General features: G+C 44.7%; 2 protein-coding genes across 8 annotated transcripts; both read right to left on the minus strand.

The window, feature by feature from the left end:
* Positions 1-704: 704 nt before the first annotated feature.
* Positions 705-9,828, minus strand: RNF168 (ring finger protein 168). Of its 4 annotated transcripts, XM_075760682.1 has the most exons (9): positions 9,619-9,828; positions 8,919-9,029; positions 8,713-8,795; positions 8,011-8,354; positions 7,173-7,249; positions 5,353-5,529; positions 4,526-4,650; positions 4,126-4,213; positions 705-3,485 (listed from the first exon to the last, which is right to left on the minus strand). In XM_075760682.1, the coding sequence occupies exons 4-9, from the start codon at positions 8,309-8,311 to the stop codon at positions 2,418-2,420; spliced, it is 1,836 nt and encodes a 611-aa protein (XP_075616797.1). In that variant the 5' UTR covers positions 8,312-8,354; positions 8,713-8,795; positions 8,919-9,029; positions 9,619-9,828; the 3' UTR covers positions 705-2,417. The 4 variants fall into 4 exon arrangements, with proteins under 4 accessions (XP_075616797.1, XP_075616798.1, XP_075616796.1 ...); XM_075760683.1 differs by lacking the exon at positions 8,919-9,029 and having other exon boundaries at positions 8,713-8,873; XM_075760681.1 differs by lacking the exon at positions 8,713-8,795.
* Positions 9,829-15,172: 5,344 nt separating this feature from the next.
* Positions 15,173-21,183, minus strand: WDR53 (WD repeat domain 53). Of its 4 annotated transcripts, none has more exons than XM_075760685.1 (3): positions 21,092-21,183; positions 19,146-19,425; positions 15,173-16,481 (listed from the first exon to the last, which is right to left on the minus strand). In XM_075760685.1, the coding sequence occupies exons 2-3, from the start codon at positions 19,149-19,151 to the stop codon at positions 15,894-15,896; spliced, it is 594 nt and encodes a 197-aa protein (XP_075616800.1). In that variant the 5' UTR covers positions 19,152-19,425; positions 21,092-21,183; the 3' UTR covers positions 15,173-15,893. The 4 variants fall into 4 exon arrangements, with proteins under 4 accessions (XP_075616800.1, XP_075616802.1, XP_075616803.1 ...); XM_075760687.1 differs by having other exon boundaries at positions 19,146-19,637; positions 21,092-21,164; XM_075760688.1 differs by having other exon boundaries at positions 19,146-19,637; positions 20,829-21,122.
* Between the last annotated feature and the right edge of the window lie 13 nt (positions 21,184-21,196).

A 21,196-nucleotide genomic window follows, 5' to 3' on the forward strand; every position in this document is an offset into this window, starting at 1 on the left:
CCCTCCGTTTTCAACAAGCATCTATCAAACATCAGGAGCTGATCGTAAAAGCAACTCCAAAGCCAGCACTGCTGTACTGGAGTATAACGATGGTTGATCTGAGAAAAATAACCAGGGTCAGGATTTGCAATTATTATTTCTTATTATTTCTTACATATGAATGGCCAGCAGTTCAAAACTCTCGAGATTCAGACTCTTTCAGTGCAAGGCATTAAAGGCAGTAATTGAGAAGAGCAGGACAGACATTCAAAACCCTTAGAGGGCTACAGCAGGACTGTCAGGATGTGTCCCAAACTGCAGAGACAGTTGCATCAGGCATAAACCTCAGGGTTTCGGCAGCAGCTGGCTGCAGTGGTGACCTTCACTGCCCCAAACCTGTTCCAACCTGCTCCAAAATCCTAAACCCATTACACAAAAGTGGCAATCAATGGGAGGAGCGTGTGGTGCCTCTGCTCAGACAGACTTGGGAACGGACAGCAGCTGGGAGATGTGATCTGGGAAGGAGGAGCGCCATGCAGGACCATCGTTTCAGCAAGTTAAAAACAGACATCAGACTTCAGAAATGGATTATAAAATGAGGCTGAATAGACTTAAAAAATAAACAACTCCTCCTCATCTGTTTTGAAAATGGAGAGTTGACTTCTCACAACCTTACCACGACTGAAAATGCCAAGTATCACTAGCAGGAAAACAGTCAATATCTCTGCCTTAAAGAACACTTTAATTAATGAAGGCTTATATTCAACTGCATGGGTAAGACAGAAAACAACCCAAACAAAAGCAAGGATTAAACAGAAACATCTATATTCAAGGAAGGCTCCCAGCATAATAGTTGAGGCAGCAAGAGGAACAGTCAATGATTTGCAATGGGTCACCTGTTGTAACTTTCTCAAAAAGCATCTTAAAGTAAATCATTTATTTATAAGAAACCTATCATTAACAGAGACATGCAGGCAAAGAAAAACAATTCACATTTTTGGATTGGTGTGCTGCTTGTGCTTTCAATAAAATTTCAGGTTGGGTTTTCTTTGCTTTTTTTAAAACTTAAAACTTCAGAAGATACTGCTTCGAAGTATTTTGTTACAAATTTCTCAGAACCAAGTTAGTCTGTAGATCGAGGTTCAAAAGAAGTAGATGTTTGAAACATCCGCAAACTTTGGTGATCAGCACACCCACATCAGCAATGTGGATTGGTGTTTTGCTGTCTTTCAAACATGTACAGTGGAAAAGTATCTCATTACAAGCAAAGAAAGGCCAAAAGATGGTTTCATAATAGCAACAGATAAAACAATCTAGCAAGAATACTTCTGCTGAGTAGCAGCTGGTCAACTCTTCACCAGCCTCAACTTCCTACAGGCCTCAGCTTCCCCACATGTTTAAATTATAATTCTTTGAATGAAGTTAGTTTTAAACCCAACTGGAAGACAGTATTTGGTAGTCCCTCTAAAAATGGGGGGGAAACAGTAACAGCCAGGTATGGTAGTTATGTGAATCTTTAATTATACTTATGTCAGTTTTCAGTTCCTTTTCCCCCTTTTGGTTTCACTTTCTCCATCATAACTGTCTTCTGGACTATTTTTTTTAATATTACATGTTTTTAATCAGACTCAAACCAGTTTGAGTATGAAAATTAAATAGCACTAAAGGTAATATTCTCGTACAAGAATAAAGTTGCAGAACACTAGCAATAAGAAAACAAAAGTATCTTTTTTCCTAATGACAGCCAGAGTCAGATCTGCAGAAGTGACCTCTGAACAGAGGTAAATACAGCCCACAACCACTTCTACTGCTGGCATCTATGAGCGAGCCTTGGCTTTGACAGTGGGAGAATGACCTGGTTTTTCCCTCTTTGTCTAAGAAAGAGGATAGTATATGAGAGGGAAAGAGTGTGTCTGCAAGACTAGCTGTCCAGTTATACTCCTGTTAGCTGTCGTGTGAACAATGCAATTCAACAAATTAACTGAAACAAATAAGCTGGGATTTAGGCAAACGGAACAGTGGTTGGGCCAAGTGAAGCCTCAACCTTGCGGTTGGCAGACAACTGGAAACAGACTCATTTTTTTTTGCTTGTTTCCTCCATGGAATGCGCATCCTTTCCGCAAAAGGCTCTGAATTCTCATTTTAAGATAAGACCATCAGTTATTTTTGGTTTTGAACACTAATAGTATTCACGTTCAAAATTATGTAAATGCAAGTGCTAGAAAATAAACTGTAGTCAAGAAACAACCAATTAAAATTTTTCAGTCTGGGGGTATACATTATTAAAACTTTTCAGAATACACAACTTTGTGACTCAGAGCAATCCCCCTCAAAACCAACAACTTTAAAACTGTTTACAGGAAGCTTTGCCTAACACAGGAGAAAGCGTTACCACGGTTTTAATTCTCATTCCACCGTGTGTCTGTGCTGCTGTTGATCTACTCCGCAACAGAGCTTTTAAACATCTGAAGGATTGTTTTTTGCTTATTCTTAGGCAGTGAACAAATATCATTGGAGTCACTGGTATTAACCACACAATTCAAAACTTTTCCTCCCTTGATGCTAGGCGATTTCATTCGGACTCTGGTAGGGGACTGCCAGTTTTCATTGCAAGAACCTCTCCGAGTTTTGCGGTGATTTGTTTCAGCCTGTTTTTTTGGAACTTTTGAGTCTTTTGCCATCTTAGAACTTCCCTTTCTAGCAGGAGAGTCTTTCACAGACTGAGGTGGTTTGGTGCGAAGATGGTACTCATCTGGGGAACCCTTTTGTCGATTAAGTGTCTTTTCCTCCTTGTTGATCTGTTTTTGTAGCTGCAGAGCCAGAAGCCTGTCCTGCTCCTCCTGCATACGCCTTTCATAGAGCTCCTGCTCAAAGGCCTTCTGCATTTGCAAGTTGAAATAATTTATCTGCTCCTCTTGGTCCTCTAAACTTTCTGGGAAAGTTCTTCTCCTCTTATCAAGCGTGCACGAGTCAACCACTGCTTCAGCTGGTGGCTCCACCAACTTTCTTTTTGGTGTCTCCTTAGTGTTCTGCAATCTCTCTGGTTTCTCTTCATCTGAGTGTCTACCCACCTTCACGAGATCACACAGTACACTTGTGCTGTCAGACATCACGGAATTTGTTGCTGACTGAGCAGAGGTACAAGTTTTAGCAGAGTTTTCAAGGTTTATGCTTTCTACATGTGTTAAACTGCCACTGTCTGACTCAATTCCATCACCATCTCCTTCGGATCTACGAAGGACTGTTCTAGACCCTTCCCCTTCTGTCATGCCACGAAGCACATCTGGAGCTTCGTCTTCTAGACAATTTGGTCCTGGTGCTTTTTCCTGCTTGGCAGCGGTGGTTTCCCCTGAAGCTGAGGCACTGAAATACTTCATGCACGATTCCAAAAACAAATCCTTAGCACTGGAATCTTTAACCATACCAGTCAGCTGTGGAGACAGCGTCGGCATTTCCTCTTGCTCATCTTGCCACGCAGAACTGCTGCCCTCATTGCTGTTGACGTCCTGCAGAGAAGGGAGAGAGGACTAAAAACATGGACTTATCAAAAGCCAACGGGTATGAATAAAATGCAAATCTCGCTTCTCACAGCTGCACTGCTCATAACTAATCTGGGATATTAACTTGGATTCTTCTTTTAAAAAAATACATATTTGTTTAACAATAATGAAAATATTTAAAACAACCTATGTATGCCTAGCTAAAAGACTGAAAACACAACTGAAGCGTTCTCCTGTTACCAATGACTCAAATCAACTGTTCAAGCCCACTCATCTTCTTTTGAAGCCTAACAGGAAAGATAAGACAGACATGGAATGATGAAAATGAGAGTGCAACCTCCTCCAGTGAGTTCCAGAACCATCGTTTTAGTTTTACACAGCATCGGTTGCAACCCAGAACTCGCTGAAGACATTCAGGTAAGGCACTTGTAAGGCTACAAAGGTAACTATTGAAGCAGGCCGTAGGTGTGCATCTGTGGACTGTCAAGCATGGTTTCTTCCCTTTCCACTTTGGGGAGTCATGAATACTGAAGGTAGTTCAAAAAAGGCAAGGTGAACAGATGTGCAAGGGGAATACAGGACTGGCAAGGGAAAAATACCCCATAATTACTAACACTGAGATTTATAACAAAATGATTCCAGTTACCACAGAGCCAGAGTCACTCCTGCCTCTTTCTGTTGTTCTAGAGAATGATGCTGATCCCGACGTATGATGAAGCTTTGGAGACAGATACCTTAAAGGGAGGGAGAAAAAAAAAAAAAAAGGTACCTCTTTTTAAACTTTTTTTTCTTGATTTGTCAGTCCTTTGCATTAATCAAGATTTTCAGGTTCATTCTGACAAATAACAACAACAAGAGAAGAGCAAGTGTTTCCCTTCTCCTCCATATTATCCTATGAGGAGTTGTTTTAACATTCAACAGTTTACATTTGCGCCAGATTATTCAGGCAAGTTGGACTACAGGATTCCAAGGAAGCAAATGGAGCAGAGGGACGCTATACCAAGAAACAGATCGATAAGTAAAGAAGAAAAATTTTAATTACTTACTTCTGAATGTCTCCAGAGTTGCTTGGTTTGTTCTTCACCTTGCACAAATTAGTCGGGGATGTTTCAGATAAGAGACTGCCTGCTGGTGAAGGACTGCTGAGCATGTGTTCTTTGGAATCGTCATTCTTCAATGACAAGTGAAACCAGCATTATATAAAACAAAACACAACACAAACTGGAGAAAACCCAGCAAACTACTTTGTTTCTGCTGCAGAATTAGTTACTTTTGTCCACAGAATTCTGGAACTGTAAGTAATGAACAGGTATGGAATAAGAAGTGTTCTGTACACTTCCCTGTATCTGGCATTAAGGGACAAGAGGTTTTGCTCAAATAACTACACAGGTTCATCATTAAGACTATTATTTGGAATAAACCCCAACCAACCAAAACCCCAAAACAAATGAACAAAACAATCAAACAAAAACCCCAAAACATAAGGTAACCTTTCACTGTATGTTCCTTTTTCCTTTTTTTCAGTACAGGTTACAGATAGCAGTTTCTTCCAAAGAAGTATTTTTAAAATCACGGGGAAAAGGAAGCATTCAGAAGAAAATCAATGCTTTAAAAAGTTTCACAATGAAAACATCCAGCACACATTTCACGTGCGTATTACACAGGTAGAAATGTTTGGGGTATTTTACCCTCCTGGTAGTTCTTCAAAAATTAATGGTCAAACAAGGATCTAAAAGTACTGGGGACTGACCACAGCTTCCAACTACAATTAAAATAAATTTAAATTATTCAAAATTTTAACTTTTGCTCTGAAAAGTCTATGTTACTTTCACTATATCAATGTTTTCTCCTGTCCCCCTTGATCCTAACTCACCAGACTGTTACTCAGCTGCCAGGCCAACTCTTCGTCTTGCTTCAGCTGTTTCTCCATCTCCCTCCGTCTCTCTTCTGCCAACCTGCGTTCCTCCTCCTCTTCTGCTAGAAGCCGCTGAATGTATTCCTCGCTTGCCTTGTTCTCCTCTTGTTCATGTGCTCGCCTTTCTGCCTCCACCTAAGAAAGATTTTTTTAAATGCATCTGGTTACTACTATAGGACCAGAATTTACACCAGCACCTCTCAGCTGACGCTCCTTAAATGTGAATGATCCGCTATTCACAAAGACCCCCTGCAGACCTCAAAGCCAGCGTTTAACTACACAGCTCTCCAAAGATGTAAGAATCACACTGATACTGTGTTCAGAGCCTTCAGTTTGATAACAGTGACCCACCTCTTGGTTTCTGTAAGATCACACCGTTAACCTTGCTCGCCTGCACAGGTAAATTCCATTATTCACCTTTTCAAAACGTTAGTTACAAACCCTAAAACCTCCAAATACAAGGATCTGCAGAGAAACTCAGATGAAGATTCTTTATAAGGCTGGATACCAGGTTTGCTCAACCTGCTTCCATCATCATAATCCCAGTATTAGTGCAGGATGCCCAAAAGACAGCACATCTCTCTCTAGAAGAGTCATTTTGCTCTCATGAAACACACAAGACCCAAAGCAGCAGCCCAAGACTTTTAAATCTGCCTTTCTTACGGCAGACATCCACTCTTTATATATCAGTTATCAGTAACTCTGCAAGGACAGCGAAGTACCTCAAGAATGAGCAAAGCTTTCTTAACTGGGTAATGGAATTTGGAAATTTGCTTTAGAGAAGAGCGCCAAGCTGTAATACCACACAAGCTATGTTAAGTCTGAGTTTCAAATCATGTATTGATGCCTTATGACCAGACACCATTACTTATTTCGTTGCTTTTGGACACCACCTCCATTAATGAACCGGATCGTTCCTATCCCCTAACTGCCACAAAAGAGAATCCCACAGTCCTCTGCTTCATGTACCGCCCCTGCTATTGTAAAAGCCAGCAGTGGGGCCGTCAGGGAAAGAAGCATTCCAATACCATTTCCAACGATAATTCTTACTACTACTGTGTCTAAATCGGAGGGGGAAAGATCCTTAAATAGGCAAACATTAAGATTTCTTAAAAATCTTTTCTGATTTTCAAATGAACAAGGGAGCGAGCAAATAAGAAAGAAAATGCTGTATGTTTGTTACTGAAGCTCATCTAAGTGTGGTCTGTAACTTAGGAAGGGAAATCAAGATGGCAAATACAAGACCAAAGCCAAAGCAGTTCCAAGTGTTTATATTTGTTAGTCTGAAATACTTTACGCGCACCTGAAGACCTACAAAAGCCATTTTAGTACGTGTGGGCAGGGATGCGGATAGCGAAAGGGTACCAAGGACACCAACCCTGACAGAACCCTTCTGCGGAGTTTTGGGCAATATGCGGTATTGATGGAGAGACCTGCCTGGGGGTTCTGCAGTGCCTGCACCTCTCCGTGGCTCCCAACCCGCAAAGCACACTGACTTGCAGGGATGACAAAACCAATCAAGAGCCTGAGGTAGGAGTTACAGATCAACTAGCAAAAGAAAAATTGAGAAATGTCACCTTGTCTCAAACATGAAGAAGACTCTCCTCTTCCATAAAGGATAAATATTTAATTCATGCTTTGGGAATGACCAGTGTGCTCTTTAAGTGCTTTTTTAAGTATCTTTCTTTTTCATTAAATAACATTACAGCTGTTTGTAGGAACAATTAAAATAACTAGATACAAAGCATCTATGCTTTTAACTATGTTCTTAGACCTACCTTGCTAATCTCAGCTTCATATTCCTGCCTCAGTTCCCCAGGCTTGCTCAGCTGGTGTTGTGGATGGGGGACACATACTAAACGAGAGGAAGGGAGAAAACAAAGAAGTGAGGAACAAAGCAAGATCACAACAGTCAACAATGAAGATTTTTAACAAAAGACAGATCACTTCCATACCCTGTCACAGGAATGATATGACTTATCAAGTGCTGTGGGGAAAAAAGCACTTGGTGTTACAAAGGAACAAAATAAAAAAGCACCGTGTTACAGAGTGGCAAGAACAGTCAGTGTTTTCCAAGCACTGTGCATACAGCAAATAAGTATGCTGACCATAACTTAACACCTTTAGCTTTTGTGATTAAAAAGACATCATGATACTGCAAGTGGAACATGTCACAGAGCCAACCTACCAATCAGCCTCCCCCAACAGAGCTTGCAACATAATAAACCCCAAAATCCTTCTCCAGACTTAATCAGATTTCACTTCCTTTTCTCTGACACCACAATTTTAAGCTCGCTCAGAGGCACCTGCGTAGACTGAAGCCCTGGAATTTCTGCCCAAACTAATTAACTAACATTTTGTGCAAAACGCATGAACAAACACCCACTTCAACGGTCGGACAACGTCACTTACCCTCTGTACTACAAAGGAAAAAAGCATGTGTAGAGATTTCTCTGCCTCCCGAGCCCCGTTCCCAGGTGAGCTCTGACATTACCTTTTCTAGCAGTAACACAGCCTGTCTATGCACAGTTTCTTATTTCACAGCATCCAAAGTCCACCAACAGCAATTACTTTGGTAAAGCAGAGACATCCTAGAATAAGTGACATTTTACTTACTTTCCTCTTCCAAATCCTGTCCATTAATTCTACGCTCACACTCCTTCGGGTAATTCTTCTGAATCTTTTCCCAGAGTTCCCAGTTGATAAGAGTATTTCTGCGGGCGTTATATCGTGCCCAAGAAGAGACTCGACGCCGACAAAAAGGGCAACAAAGACTGGCCTTTTCAACCGTCAGCTGGAAGCAAGAGTTACAGAGCGTATGGTTGCATGGCAGCGTCACGGGCTCCACAAAGATCTCCATGCAAATTTGGCAGAGGCAATCGGACAAGGAAAGCGGAGCCTCCGATTTCTTCGACATGCTGATTTGAAGTAGAGGAGCCAAACTAGTATGACATCAGTACCTGAAAGCAAAAAGAAACAGGCGTTTTACTTCCCATAATAAATATAAAAGAAAACAGAAAATGCTCACTTTTACAGCTACTTTATGAAAGCATTGGCAGATTTAAGAAGTCTGCTTCAGTGGTTACTTTTGCTCCGATCCAGAGATTCTTGGCTTTCTGAGGAAGACACTGGTCTTTCCAGAAGCCATGGGGAAACTGTAGCAGCTTTTCCTACCGCAGTTTCCTGTGAGTTGTAACAGGTGCTTTGGGGATAGCAAGGAGGCGGTGAGGAGAGGGGGGAAAAGACATTTCTTCCAGCATTTACTCTCTGCTAGTGACAAGCTATGCTCATGCTTGGTGGATACGTCATTGCTGTTACCTTAACCTTCCATTCAGTCAATTTTTCAGTATATCCACGTCCTTCAAAAGCCACTTCTGGCACAGACTCAGTTCCAGCATGTTCTGAAGGTGAAATACAACATCCCAATGCATCAGAGGAGAGGAGGTTCTTCCTCATTTGTTCATTTGCTTAAGCTGGGACTAAAAAGTCAAGATACTTTTTGTTAATATAAGCAAAGAACTAACCAGTGTGTTCAACACTTCAGCATCTTCTTGTACGACTTAAAGCGGCGGGGATCATCCAGCCTTTCTATCGCCAACCCTCCTCACAGGATTCTTCCACTTGGTCCAGAAATACTGTGGAACAGAAAATAAAAGACACATACAGCAAACAGGATATAAATACTGGTTATTTTAAGTCACAGAACTTAATAAAGTTCTTACAAGCTTCATAACAAGCCAGCTCCACAGAGCCAGGAGGTCCTTCTCAGAGAAAGGCCACAATTTCAGTCACACAGGAACTTGACACGGAGACAAATACACTTTAACTTGTTTTTTTATTGTTTCTGCTCTCTCTTTGTTGAGAAAACAATTTAATTTTTAAAAAAGGACGCTAGATACCACACAAACACCCAGCTTTGCAGGCGGTCTGTTAAAAAGACCTACTAAGCCCACGTACACCCGTTGTGGGCTAATTCCAGTTTGCAGAGAGACAGAAAAAACGCTTACTAACCCGCTAAGACGTGGATGCCCAGAGAAGGGGAGCAGGACGGCGGGGCAGCCCCACACACCACCGCCGCGGCCCGGCGCACAGGGAACGCCGCTCCGGACGCGCCAGCGGGAACAGCCCGGGCCCATCGGGGGCGGCCGCCGCCCTCCTCCCCCCCCTCAGCCCCGCACACCCCGCCCGGTGCCCGATCGGTCAAAGCACGGAGTCAGCACCCACCGAGCTGCGGCTCCGCGGCGGGGGCGCGGCGGCCCTCAGGCCCGGCGGCAGGCAGGGTCGCGGCCTCCCGCAATGGCCGCCGCCTTGGCGCTGCCCGCCGGCCGCCCCGCCCCGCCGCTCGCTGACGGGCCTCTCCCGCCGCCCGGGCTTTCGCTCCTCCTCCGAGCCGAGCCTGCCGGGAGACAGAGACCAGGAGTCCGCGGGCGGGACGGCCCGGGGAGGGAAGGCAGGTCGGCCCCGGAGCTAACGGCCCCTCCGCCCCACCCAGCCCCCGGAGCCTGCGGCGGGCCCCGGGGCGCGCAGCCGTGTTCCCGCGGTGCTGCAGCTGTAGTGCCCGAACAGTATTTCAGCCGTAAATAGTTACCGACAGATCTGGCTGAAAGGCCGCGGCCTCACTAGAGCCTGTTTCCCCGGGCCTGCAGAACGCGAGAGCTGCTGCAGAAACTCTTGGGCCAGAAGATGCGAAAGACTATAAATATGTGCATTAATAAAGCCTAGCCTAGGTGCTAAAAATGTGAATCTTCTGGCCCTATTTAATCGGAAAAAGTAATCATAGCGAGTTGGGGGGTTTTTTCCTTCACTTACTGTGGGACAGAGTTACACAAGGAGGCGTGATATCCCATGGGATCTTGGAAGCAGCATGGTTGTTTTTAAACCACTTAAGTATTTCATAGACTGTGTGGTTGGTTTTGGCTTTTTTTTAAAGAAACAACTACTAAAGGGAACATTTTCCTCATATTGCCCGTTTCCACAGTAAATAGCGATCCCATCTGGGAAAAGTCAGTACGAGTGACAGCAGCATCACCTGCGTGTGCAGGATGATGACGGACCCATCCCTCCCTGTGCTCACCTCTCCTCCGGTGCCCGTGTCCACGGGGCGTCCTGGCTCATCTCCTTCTCCAGCATCTCAGCCTGCAGCTCAAACTTCTGTGCCAGCTTCTGCAAGCTCGAGTCCAGGTCTGTGAACTGAGCCTCCAAGGTTTGCAGCTTGGTTTCTACTCTGAGGGATGGAAAACAGGGGCGTTTCATAAGGACGCGAGCATCGACCGGTGGTGCTTTCTGCCGTGACGGTGGGTGACACTGTGAACAGCTCCAGACTCCGTTCTCAGGCTCCTCCCAAGCTGCATGAGAATATACACCACTAGAAATTAAGTTTTTTGACGTGGCCCGGGTCTTTTTTGCCCTTCCCTGGTGCAGAGGTCTTAAAAACTTGTAAATACAGATGCAAGGTTTGTATTTAGATACATCTGCAGGTCTCAATCATTTGCATTAACATCAGTGGCACGTTTTTTTCTCTAACACATTTTGAGGTGATTTATGTTTTTACTTGTAGCATCATGATCTTCTGAACCATTTTCATTTGACATCAAACAAAACTTCTCATTCCTCCCCAGACTAAAAATGATGTAAATAATAAACAAGCCACCCGCTGTGTTTCTCTTCTCCTGTCAGCATGATAAGATGACCTCAGTGAAACAGCAGTAAGAAAACTGCTTTGTAGCTGGTATTTATTATTTCATTACTTAGTATCTGTTGCGGTTTTCCTTATTTAAGAAAAAAAAAAAAAGTGCATCTATGTAGTCTCTTAAATTATAATCCTAAAGACGAGTTTTTGAGCTTGAGCTAGTCCACACCGCCTTTGCCTAAGAAAACCACAGTTTAAAAGAACTTGCTGTGTCTAGGGAGGAAGTGTGAGGGGAGTGCACGTATTTACGCTTTGTGCCCCTTTGCTGCTCTTTACTCGAGGGGTAGGGCACGCTGGGCTTCTGTCCTTCCAGGGGTGGTTTTTGTAAAGACACTTTTCCTTAAGTTTGCCTCAGCTGATTTATGTCAAGGTGTGTTCTTGAGAATCCTGAGGATCTCAAAGCTATCAAAATATGAATCATTCAAAGTTCCTTCCTAAATACCAAACAAATACCTGAGTACTATGTACTTGACAAGCCAATTACTAGCAGAACATCAGAGGCTCCTCATGGACTTTTGTGGTTTTCTTTGCATTTTACTGGCAGAACTTCAGTGAAAAAAACCCCAAACTATGCCATCACTACATTTTATGATGGGCAAGACCCTACATTTTTTCCCTCAGCCCCTCTTTCTTCATCCCCAGTTTGCTCTGCTGCTGTTGTTACTATGATCGTATTGTTGTAATGCTTAGGGAATCGGATTTTGAATTGTGACCTTCCTGTGTTAAACACTGTATTAAGGTCTTTACCTTGCTTGTGTGGCCCTATTTCATTTATCTTTGCCTGAACTTTTTTATAAGGACAAAATACACAGTAGCTCTCAGGTGATGACATTAAAAAAAAAATAAAATAATAAAACCCCACCACAACCCCCCCTTCCAAACAAACAGAGGTTAACTTTAGATTGTCTAAATAGCAGATCGAGTCTGTCAACACAGAGAGAGCGAGTGTATAAGCTGAGGCGAGTCGATATTTGCTGTGACTAAGTTTCAGAGCCACGTCACATCTATAGCTGTGCAAGGAGAGAACAACAATGTAGTAGGCTAATACAATGTGGTAGCGCAGAAACCCCAAAAGTAAAAGTTTTAGGAACAACGCGCCGTTGAGCACCCTTTGAGAGAGGGGGGAATTCTCAGAACATGAGTGTGGTCTTCCAGGTTTGCTGGGTGGATGGTGAGTGCTGTCCTGGGGGAGATACTTGCCTGGGAATTGCTCCCTGAGTGCAGCTTTTTATCAGGGTAAATAAGGTTCCTAATGCTCTGTTCTTGCAAGGTTTCTCCTCTACACATAATAGTTATCAAGGATCTCATCATTAACCTGTCAGTGCTGTAGTTGTTTTTCAGCAGCCTTTAGTCCAATGCTTTAGACTTTGACCAGTTTTATCGCTCCAGCAATTTTTTGATATGGGCTATATTGTCTGTCTGCAAATTGCTCTTGTGTATTTTTAAGCATCGTTTCAGCATTTGCTAATTTGGGTTCTAAAAATGTCTGTTCGGTTACACCATGGTACGACCAACCTCCATAACTAATCTTCTACAGCTTTTTGTAAATTCTGCTAAAACCAGCACTGCTGTCTCTTGATCCAAGTTCTGAATGAAATGAGGAAGAATGGATTAAACCTCCTGCTTCCATTTCAAGCACAACCTCTAAACACTTTTTCCTCTAATGCAAGTGAAGTCAGTGACCTCTCATGTCTGTATAGCATATGCACAAACCACATCCTCATTCTTTACCAGAAAGCTTTTAAATTTCTTCTCGTTAGCATACAGAAATGTACTTGGAAGATTTGCAGTATCTATCGCTCCCACTTCTCTGACAGCATAACCTTATTTCCCCTGTTCAGGCAAATGACATTTTTAATTACTTTAGAGCTGTCACATCAGTTTTATTTTCCAGGCTGATGCAGAGCCCCACGCTTCTCCACAGCTCTTCCAGTTAGACGCACTCTTCTGTAATCAGTTTCCCACAGACTTAATTTTCACTTTTCCTTTCAGGAGTGGTACCCGTGTTTCTGTTTCTCTCTCGGGTCAGGTCTCTAATATCTTTTTTTTGCGGTTACCATCGTGTGAATCTGAGTCACAAAAGCCGTTGGTGAACAACGTTAGTATCTTGACCAGAGGAGCGGTTTCTTAGAAACTCCATTAGCTGGCACTTGATTTGCACAGTACCGTTAAAGCCATGGGTGAAAGCCCACTGAGAGGGAACACAGTCTCGCCTGTCTCTAACTCTGGGGAATCTCAGACCCTTTTTCAACTCTTTCTGAAGAGCCATGCTCACGGCTTGCGTTTGCTCCCATGCTTGCTGTCTGCCCAGCTGGTCAGACACCATCTAACCGTGGCTGTGCTGTCGCACTGCAGCTGAACAGTGGACTGGTGCCAGTGGGGGTGGCTCGGCCTGGATTATTTTACACGAAGCCAGTAAACCCATCGGTCAAGCGTTCCTCTTCTGAGTACAGGCTTTGAAAATGGAAGGTGAATCAGCGTCACCTATGTCCCAATTCCTCAGCGACAGTGATTTTCTTTCTTTAAACTTCTAAGAAAGGTCCGTTCTCAGGCATGTTTTTTTGTTAATGATAACCATTTACTTCCTATCTTTGAACCCTCCAGACTCTGAGGCACTTTCCCAAATTCAGCAGTTCAGCCCCCATCTCCCATTTACGACAGGCCTGTAGCGGAGCGTGAACCTGAATTTCCTGTTACCCACAAAAGCCTGGCAACACTGCATACGGCGACAGGCCTTTGCTGAGGGAGCAACTGCCTGAATCCGGCAGCAAACAAACAGCCAGAACTAGCAGGTTGCAGGCCGGGCAGAACAGCGGTCACCAAACGGTGCAGCTCTGTCCCCCTTCCCTCCCCAACGAGTAAAGAAGAAATAGAAGATTGCTCATGACCCGCTCCCTTCCCATATACACACAACGTATATTTACATCCTGTTACCCACGAACATTTCTGTAGCGCAGTGCTAGCACAGCCCTTCAACGACCTGTTTAACGTCTCGTTCAGGGAGCGCAGAGATATGCCGGCTTTAGCCATCCTCCTGGAGAACACGAAGAGAAGAATAAAAGCCGGAGTGGGCTCGATCCTCTCTCCCGAAGCAGGCAGCGACACCAGGGACGGGGGATCCGACTCCTGCTGGAGGCTGTTTGTACCGAGGCTTTTTATAGACTCCATATCCAAATATAGGTCATAGATGCACAGACACATGCTCATGAACGCATCGCATACTGACCTACGCATCCGGACCGCTTCCTCTGACCCACTGATCCCCTCTGTCTTCATACACAAAATTAATTTAGAGGTGACACGGAAGGGGGTGCCTACACCGGCTTTTTTTTGCTGCGTTTTGGCTTCATCTTGCTGTCGTGCCCACCAGTTTGCACCTTGGGCCAAAGTCTCCTCCTGTTAAAGGCTGTACAAGCAGATCACTGTTTTGCCTTTTTTTTTCCCCATTTAAAAGGTACGATGAAAAAATCAGATTTGGATGAGAGTGAGTTGTATTTGTTGCAAGAAGCTGTTTTGAGGATGAAGGATAGCTAAACCAAGACGATTGGAATCTCTTCCATAAAGACAGCCAGCCAGCACAACTGGCTGAGGATTTTCAGGAGCGGGGTATGCAAAACAAAGAGCTGGAAATTTTTCAATCAAAAAGAAAAAAAGAAGGCAGATAGGTAAAGTGCATCTGGTACCAGCACAGCTGGTGAAACCAGACAGCATAAACATGTCTTCAGCCAGTACCAGGCATTCAGTTTTGTGAAAATTTCAGGACAGCCCGAGAAAAAAAAATAAAAATGCTTTTTTAAATTATTTGCCCATTCCATGGGAAATCCAGCATGAATTGAACATGTCAAGAGTTGCAGCATTCCCACTTCGTTACATTCTTCCCACCTTCAACTTGCAAATTAAGGGATGCTTCTAGCAAGCCGGGTTCTGCTCGTTGTTTCTAAAGCTTTGGGAAGCCAGTGGAAGTATTTGGGTAAGGAAGAACAGTCCTTTGGCCCTTTGTGTTCCCCCTGATGGGGTATACAGTACCCTTCTTGACACAATTTTCTGCATCTTTGGCAATATTAGAGTGAGTATAAAGCACAAGGGAGCAGTGAGAGAGAAAGCATTTATTAAGACAAGCGTAATAGTTTCTTTTCCCTGGGATAAACAACTAAATGTGTAAGACAGCTGACCCGTTAAATGGATTTTAACGTTTTCCCCTACTCCTTCGTTTACCAGTGTGAAAAAATCCAATTGGCAATGACAGTTAAAGTAATTTGATTGCTCATTAGCTGATGCTTCTCTAGTCTTATATGCAGCTGCTGACAAACTAAGGAAAAATATATTTCCACTATGGCCAATTGAAGCTAAGTGCGACGCAGTGTAATGGGGAGAGTAACGTAAAGCACTGCAATAATTCAAAACGCAAGAAGCTCAGCCAATGACATCTCTGTTACTGCTCAGCATCCTCATTTGGCAGCAGGGGTGTCCCTGATAGCGTGGATTTCTTCCTCCAACCTTAATTATGTCAGCTTAGTCATGAACTAACATTACCCCTAAATACATTGAAACCCGTTTCACTTAAATTCAAGCAGCAAACTGCCAACCCTGCAAGAAACAGCTGCAGCGAACACCAACAGCCGCTGAAAAACATAACGCGAGGCCAGTTACATCCCAAGTGCTTGGCGTGAGTACGCAGCAAATCCCTCCCCCTTCTGAAGGACGCAGCAGGTTTCACTGTTCCCTTCGCTGTCGGTGGATGTAACGGGACTCATTTCGAGCACTCCGAGAAGTGGTTTTCCCCCACAGATTCCTTTAGGCACCTCAGTGTCTAAGGTTCTGGCAATGGATACACAGATACAGAACTGCTCTGATCAGCAACTAATACTCTCTTGGAGCCTTTGATCTCTGCGCACGAGATCCAGTTCACCTTCTCTCCGTGCTCAATGGTTAGCTTTGGTAAAACTCTAGCATGTTCGTGTGAAGCCACTTTGTTGCGCTTCCCATCTTTTCTGGTGGAAGCAGGTGCTTGGGCCTTCCTTCTCTGCAGAGATTTTGCTGGACTTTTCTGCTGCTTTCCAACATCACCGCTGACATCCCAGAGCAAGACTTTCCCGTCATTTCCTCCAGTCAACAACCAGTACGCTTCTGGCATGAAAAGGACCTGTGATACTCCCAAGCTGTGACCTTGAAACTCCAGCTCACGTTCAAACTTGACGCCGGTGACTCTGAATATTCTGACTTTACCATCTTGTGCTCCGCAGCCAAAGATGTTGCCGCACGACGCGACAGACAGGGAATGTGCAAGTGGCGGGTTAAAGAACTGGCCGGCTGACTGTGGACAGTCTTCCTCTGTTTCACACTCCTGCAGGTTCGTGGTCCACAAGGCGCGAGCTTTCTGCAGGTTCCACAGCATAACCTTGGGGGGGGGGAAAAAAAAAAGTCTGAATCAATGATTTGTTCATTTCTGATTTTAAGTAAAATCAGAACCTTTCACTAACAGTAAAAAAAAAACCCCGAAACAACCACACTTCTTCTCTAGCAGAGCAAAGACTATGCACAAGTGCAAGAGATGCAAGGTGTGTTGTGAGGAGTGGTTGAACTTCCCCTGGTAAATACAGTAAATCTTCATGGCACGCTTTCCAAACCCTCACACTGCCGTACTCGGCAGATTCAATGACTCAGACTTTTAGACCACGAAATGGATGAAAAAGCCGTTCTAAATGCTTTTGCATTCATCTCGGCAGTAGTAATCATGATATACTGCACATCAATGACTTAAAAGGAGGGAGCGGAAACGCTAGCAGTAAATAGAGATCATCATCATTCTGAACTTTAGTTCTGTCTCTGCTACCTACTTGTCCTAAAATAATCACTTCCATGAACGTGTTTGAGAAATGGAACAGCAAAAGGCAAACAATAGTTCAGGCCCTCGTTTTTAGAGACACATATGTAATTCTTTTTATATCCAACAAGTAGATCTGGTTTGTGCTATTACCGTATCAAGGTAGGACGTGCTTTTCCTGGTGAGATGGGGGGAGCCTATGCTTTTAGACTTAAAATGCCACCCCACCTCCAAGCCCCTCGTGAAGCAAGAGCTGTGCCTTCACATGAATCCTGCGTCTCACACAGCAATGCAAGTACTACAGATTTATACTGTGCCAGGTAAAAATAATTCTCTCAATACTTTTGTAGGATCTGAATTGATGACGAGCATTTTCAAGGCCAACAGACAGGAAAGAACGAGTCAGTCTAATGCAGTACTGGTGTGCTGTTTGCTTTTTTTTAACCAGAGTTTTGTTATTAATAAAGATACTCCTCCACTAGTCATCTCCAGTGGAATGTACAGAAGTCTTTAAATTTGGGCCACAAAAGAGTTGTTGCACTGGCTCTGCGTTTCTGGAATCCAAATCACACCAAGATATCCAAAACAGGTTGTTTCCTGTCACTTTTCTGTTCAGCGGCTGCTGTTGCTGCTACATAAAATTACTTTGCTGCCAATGAAAGGGAAAACTTTCCAGGATGACTGTGCAGAGTAAATCAGAGAGGCTGGGTCCTAGCGCTTAAGGCAACTGCTCCTGCAACAGCTTTATGAATCCATCAAGCGCCGACAAGTTTTCTGCACACTATTTTCTGTCCTCATGGCATTTTCCCTGCTTCCGTGGCACTTCTGAAAAAACGCCAGCAACCTAAATTTCAGTTCTCATCAGCTACGGCTTCACTGGGGGTTTGATGTGCAAGCCCAGAATGTGTTTTGATGCTCGTAGAGCTCATAACTTGTCCAAAGACATGCTGCAGCACAGCATGCTCATTGGAAAGCTACAGTAAAACATACTAAAACTAAAGAGTCACAAAAAATAACCAGTTCACTCACACAGAAATGGTGTATAAATGGTTACAATTCTGATAGAAAAAAATCTGCATTTTAGGGACCTGAAATTAAGCCAGCTGTCTAAGGTGCCAAGTGTTTACTCCTCTCACTTTGGTACCTCTGCAAAGAAGATTCTCACAGTACTTCATTTAAAAATCCTACATCCATCTTTTAGGCAATCTAAGAAAAAAAAAAGAATTGGGAAAATTTCTGAAAATTTGACAAAGTCTAAACCTGACAGACTTCCATCAATCAGCCCCTATTTGGATAGATATACTTACTGATACTATATGATCCACGGCTTAAATATGGACAAATACCGCTTATACTGAATATCAGCACGTATTTGTTTTATCGGGTGTTAGATGCACTTTGGTTTTAAGAACACAGGGTGAAACTGCTCAACGCTGTCAAAGCAAATTTCACCCTAATACCGCTAGAACCACGGAAACCTTTGTAGAAGTGATAGTTTTAATTTCAGGCTAAACCAGGAATGTGGTCAGATCTCAACCGCTGGAAAGAAACGACTGAAAAACATCTGTTCTGGGTGGCCAACTTTGGCAACGCAACTCAAGACTCCGTTAACTCCTAGCACGGTTTTTCTCAGAACGCTTCCACAAGTGGCATGCAAAGGACAAAGTTTCCTCTTGATAAGGACAGAGGAGAGTGAAAGGCAAGGAACGTTTAATGCTTCCAAGAGGTAAATCAGAACAAAGGATTAATTATCAAAATGACTTGTCCGTACAGTGATACATACCACTTGCAAAGATATTTATCTACCTGTAGTAAAGTATTCTTGCTGGCAACTTGTCAGCTTCAAGCATTTTGCATTTTTCCTAACTATCATCTGCATTTTGCCTGCAGCCATAACTGATCGCTAGGGACAACTTCTGGGTTTGGGTCCAACGGGGATCTAATGCCGCATGAGCATGTTTCGCACCATATTCTGATTTCCCTCCACCCCGCTCACTTTTAGATTGTAAACATTAAATAAGATAAAACAGGGAGAGGAACTGCTGTGTAGAAAATGGCACAAACAGCCTCGACACTGTTAGCTTCTCTGTGAAAACTACTTTAGAACAGTTAAGGAGCTTTCCAGCGACCACAGGCTGTACATCCTCAGGCTCAGTGAAAGTCTGCTGGCGCCTCACTACACAGATGGGTAGTTAGCGTTTCGCTTCTCTAATAACCATCTACTTGTATGCAAATCACCTGCATGTCCAGTCCACAGGAAACAAGGCTTTGAGGCCTCTGAGGTCGAAAGACAACAGAGGAGCAGATGTTTGAGTGCCTCAAGGACCGGCTGACTTTCTTGTTTTCCAAGTCCAGAACCTTTATCGCCCCCGAGTCATCTGCCGCAGCCAAGAAATTGTCGGTCTCGTTCACCGAGAGGCAGTTGATCTCCTCCTCATTCACGTGGAAGCGTTCGACAGGCTCCTTGAGGGATCGGACATCCAGCAAGCTGATGGTTTCTCCGTGGGAGGTGTACAACCTGGCGGGATGGCGGGGAGAGAACACCACGGAGGTCACATCGTCTGCCTTCGGGAGCTGGAGCCGTCCTGTTGGAACGCCTCCCCCGTCCCAGAGCGTGAGCTCGCCTCGCTCCGCGCCTGAAGCCGCCAGCCCTTCCGTGTTTACATTCAAGCACAATATAGAGGACGAGTGTCCACCGATCCATTTGACTGCCATACTTCAGGGACGCCTCTGAAATAAAAAAAAAAAACAAACCCTAAAAGCTTGAATTGAGCAGGTGTTGGTCCTCATTACAGCGGAAAGCTTATCTAAGCAACAAGATCATCGCGTTGCTGTAACGCACACTACTTGAAACTCTAGTGTCCAGTTAAAACAGGCACCTCTACAGATCAGTACCCAAATGAAGCTTTGGCTCAAACAACATCAACACCAGCGACAACAACATGGAACACGTACCCATACAGTACCTGGGGCAGATCTGCCCGTTCCTCACCGTGTAAGGACATGGCATGCCTGACAAAACGGGGCACAGTGCCTAACGGGATGTAGTGGAAAGGAGCAAGGGGAAGACGGCAAACTGATAAAGTCCCTCTGCAAAGAAGTCACGTTATTCCGGTCTGGGTGAGATCACACGTTGATATCTGTCTTTTATCCGGCTGCTGAGGCACTGGGCAGTCGGTACCTAACATCAATTTGCAAAGCAATCTCGCAATACCTGGAGCAAGCAACTCGTGCTGGTGACGGCTGGGATAAACCGATTAATGCTGAAAGTGATTGCCTTAATTACCGTTTAAAAGGATACATTTCTGTGAATAAATTTTAAACTATTGTGCATGTGTTCCCAAAGTGATGGTAATTTTCTGGTGGCTAGTAAACATGAAACACGAAAGCATAAACAGATAAGCAATGGCATGTTTTTAAAAGAAGCATTACCGGTTTAAGGCAGGTAGTTATGAGGTTTGCAACACATTTAATTGGGCCTCAAAGCACGCCCACAGAGCTTACCCTGCTCCAGGCCCTTTCCATGGCGTGACTGCTGCTCAGGAGATGCAGTCAGCAGAAAAATGAAGCGGGGGGGGGGAAACCGAGCAACAAAAAAGCACAAGTTTTGGAGAGATGAGCACGCTGTGGGGGAAAAGGAGAGCTGGTACCAGGGTAGGGGCGCAGAGCTATGGCTGGGACGGAGCTGCGGCTGCCCCGGCACCAGCTGTGGCGACCACCGTGGTGCCTTAACGTCTATGGGTTTATGGCATTATTGGGCAATAAAGGGTTTCTTTTTGGTATCTGGTTTTTCCATGTTATGTTTTGCATATGATTTTTGTTGACCCTGGCCTAAAGAACTGCTCGAATTCATTCAATCCACCAGGAAAATGTCAATCTTGTCGATTAAATAAAATTACAGAACAGCGCCGGATAACTTACCCGCAACTCGGCTCGCAAACTCGCGGCCAGCCGCTCGCCCGCCCTTCGGGAACCTGTTCCCGGCTGCTCCCTCCCGCCCCGCAGCCCCTCGCACCGGTAGGCCCGACAGCCACCCCCGCGCCGGGGAAGCCAGCTCCTCCGGGGACCCGACGCCTGTCCCGGGCCGGGGGAAGCCCCGGGGGCGGCAGACGGCGGCAGACACCGGCAGCGGGGGTGGGTGTGCGGGGGGGGGTGTGAGACCGGGCCCCTCAGCGCCGCCTCACCTCAGCTCCGCCGGCCGCTCCCGCGCGCCGTGTCCGTCTCCGCGTTCCCGCCCCTCCCGCGCATGCGCGCCGGGCGGGGCGGGCTGCCCGCAGCTGTGATGGCGG

This window comes from Balearica regulorum, chromosome 9 (assembly GCF_011004875.1).
Source record: "Balearica regulorum gibbericeps isolate bBalReg1 chromosome 9, bBalReg1.pri, whole genome shotgun sequence".
Taxonomy (NCBI): Eukaryota; Metazoa; Chordata; class Aves; order Gruiformes; family Gruidae; genus Balearica; species Balearica regulorum.

Excerpts from the sequence above, each read along its gene's own strand:
- WDR53 (XM_075760687.1), bottom strand. The coding sequence starts at position 19,622 with ATGGCAGTCAAATGGATCGGTGGACACTCGTCCTCTATATTGTGCTTG. Across the intron at positions 16,482-19,145 it reads CCTGTGGACTGGACATGCAG|GTTATGCTGTGGAACCTGCA; the intron begins GTGATTTGCATA and ends CCCCCCCCCAAG.
- RNF168 (XM_075760683.1), bottom strand. The coding sequence starts at position 8,311 with ATGTCGAAGAAATCGGAGGCTCCGCTTTCCTTGTCCGATTGCCTCTGC. Across the intron at positions 4,214-4,525 it reads AACTCTGGAGACATTCAGAA|GTATCTGTCTCCAAAGCTTC; the intron begins GTAAGTAATTAA and ends CCTCCCTTTAAG. Across the intron at positions 3,486-4,125 it reads GGAGTGACTCTGGCTCTGTG|GACGTCAACAGCAATGAGGG; the intron begins GTAACTGGAATC and ends CCTTCTCTGCAG.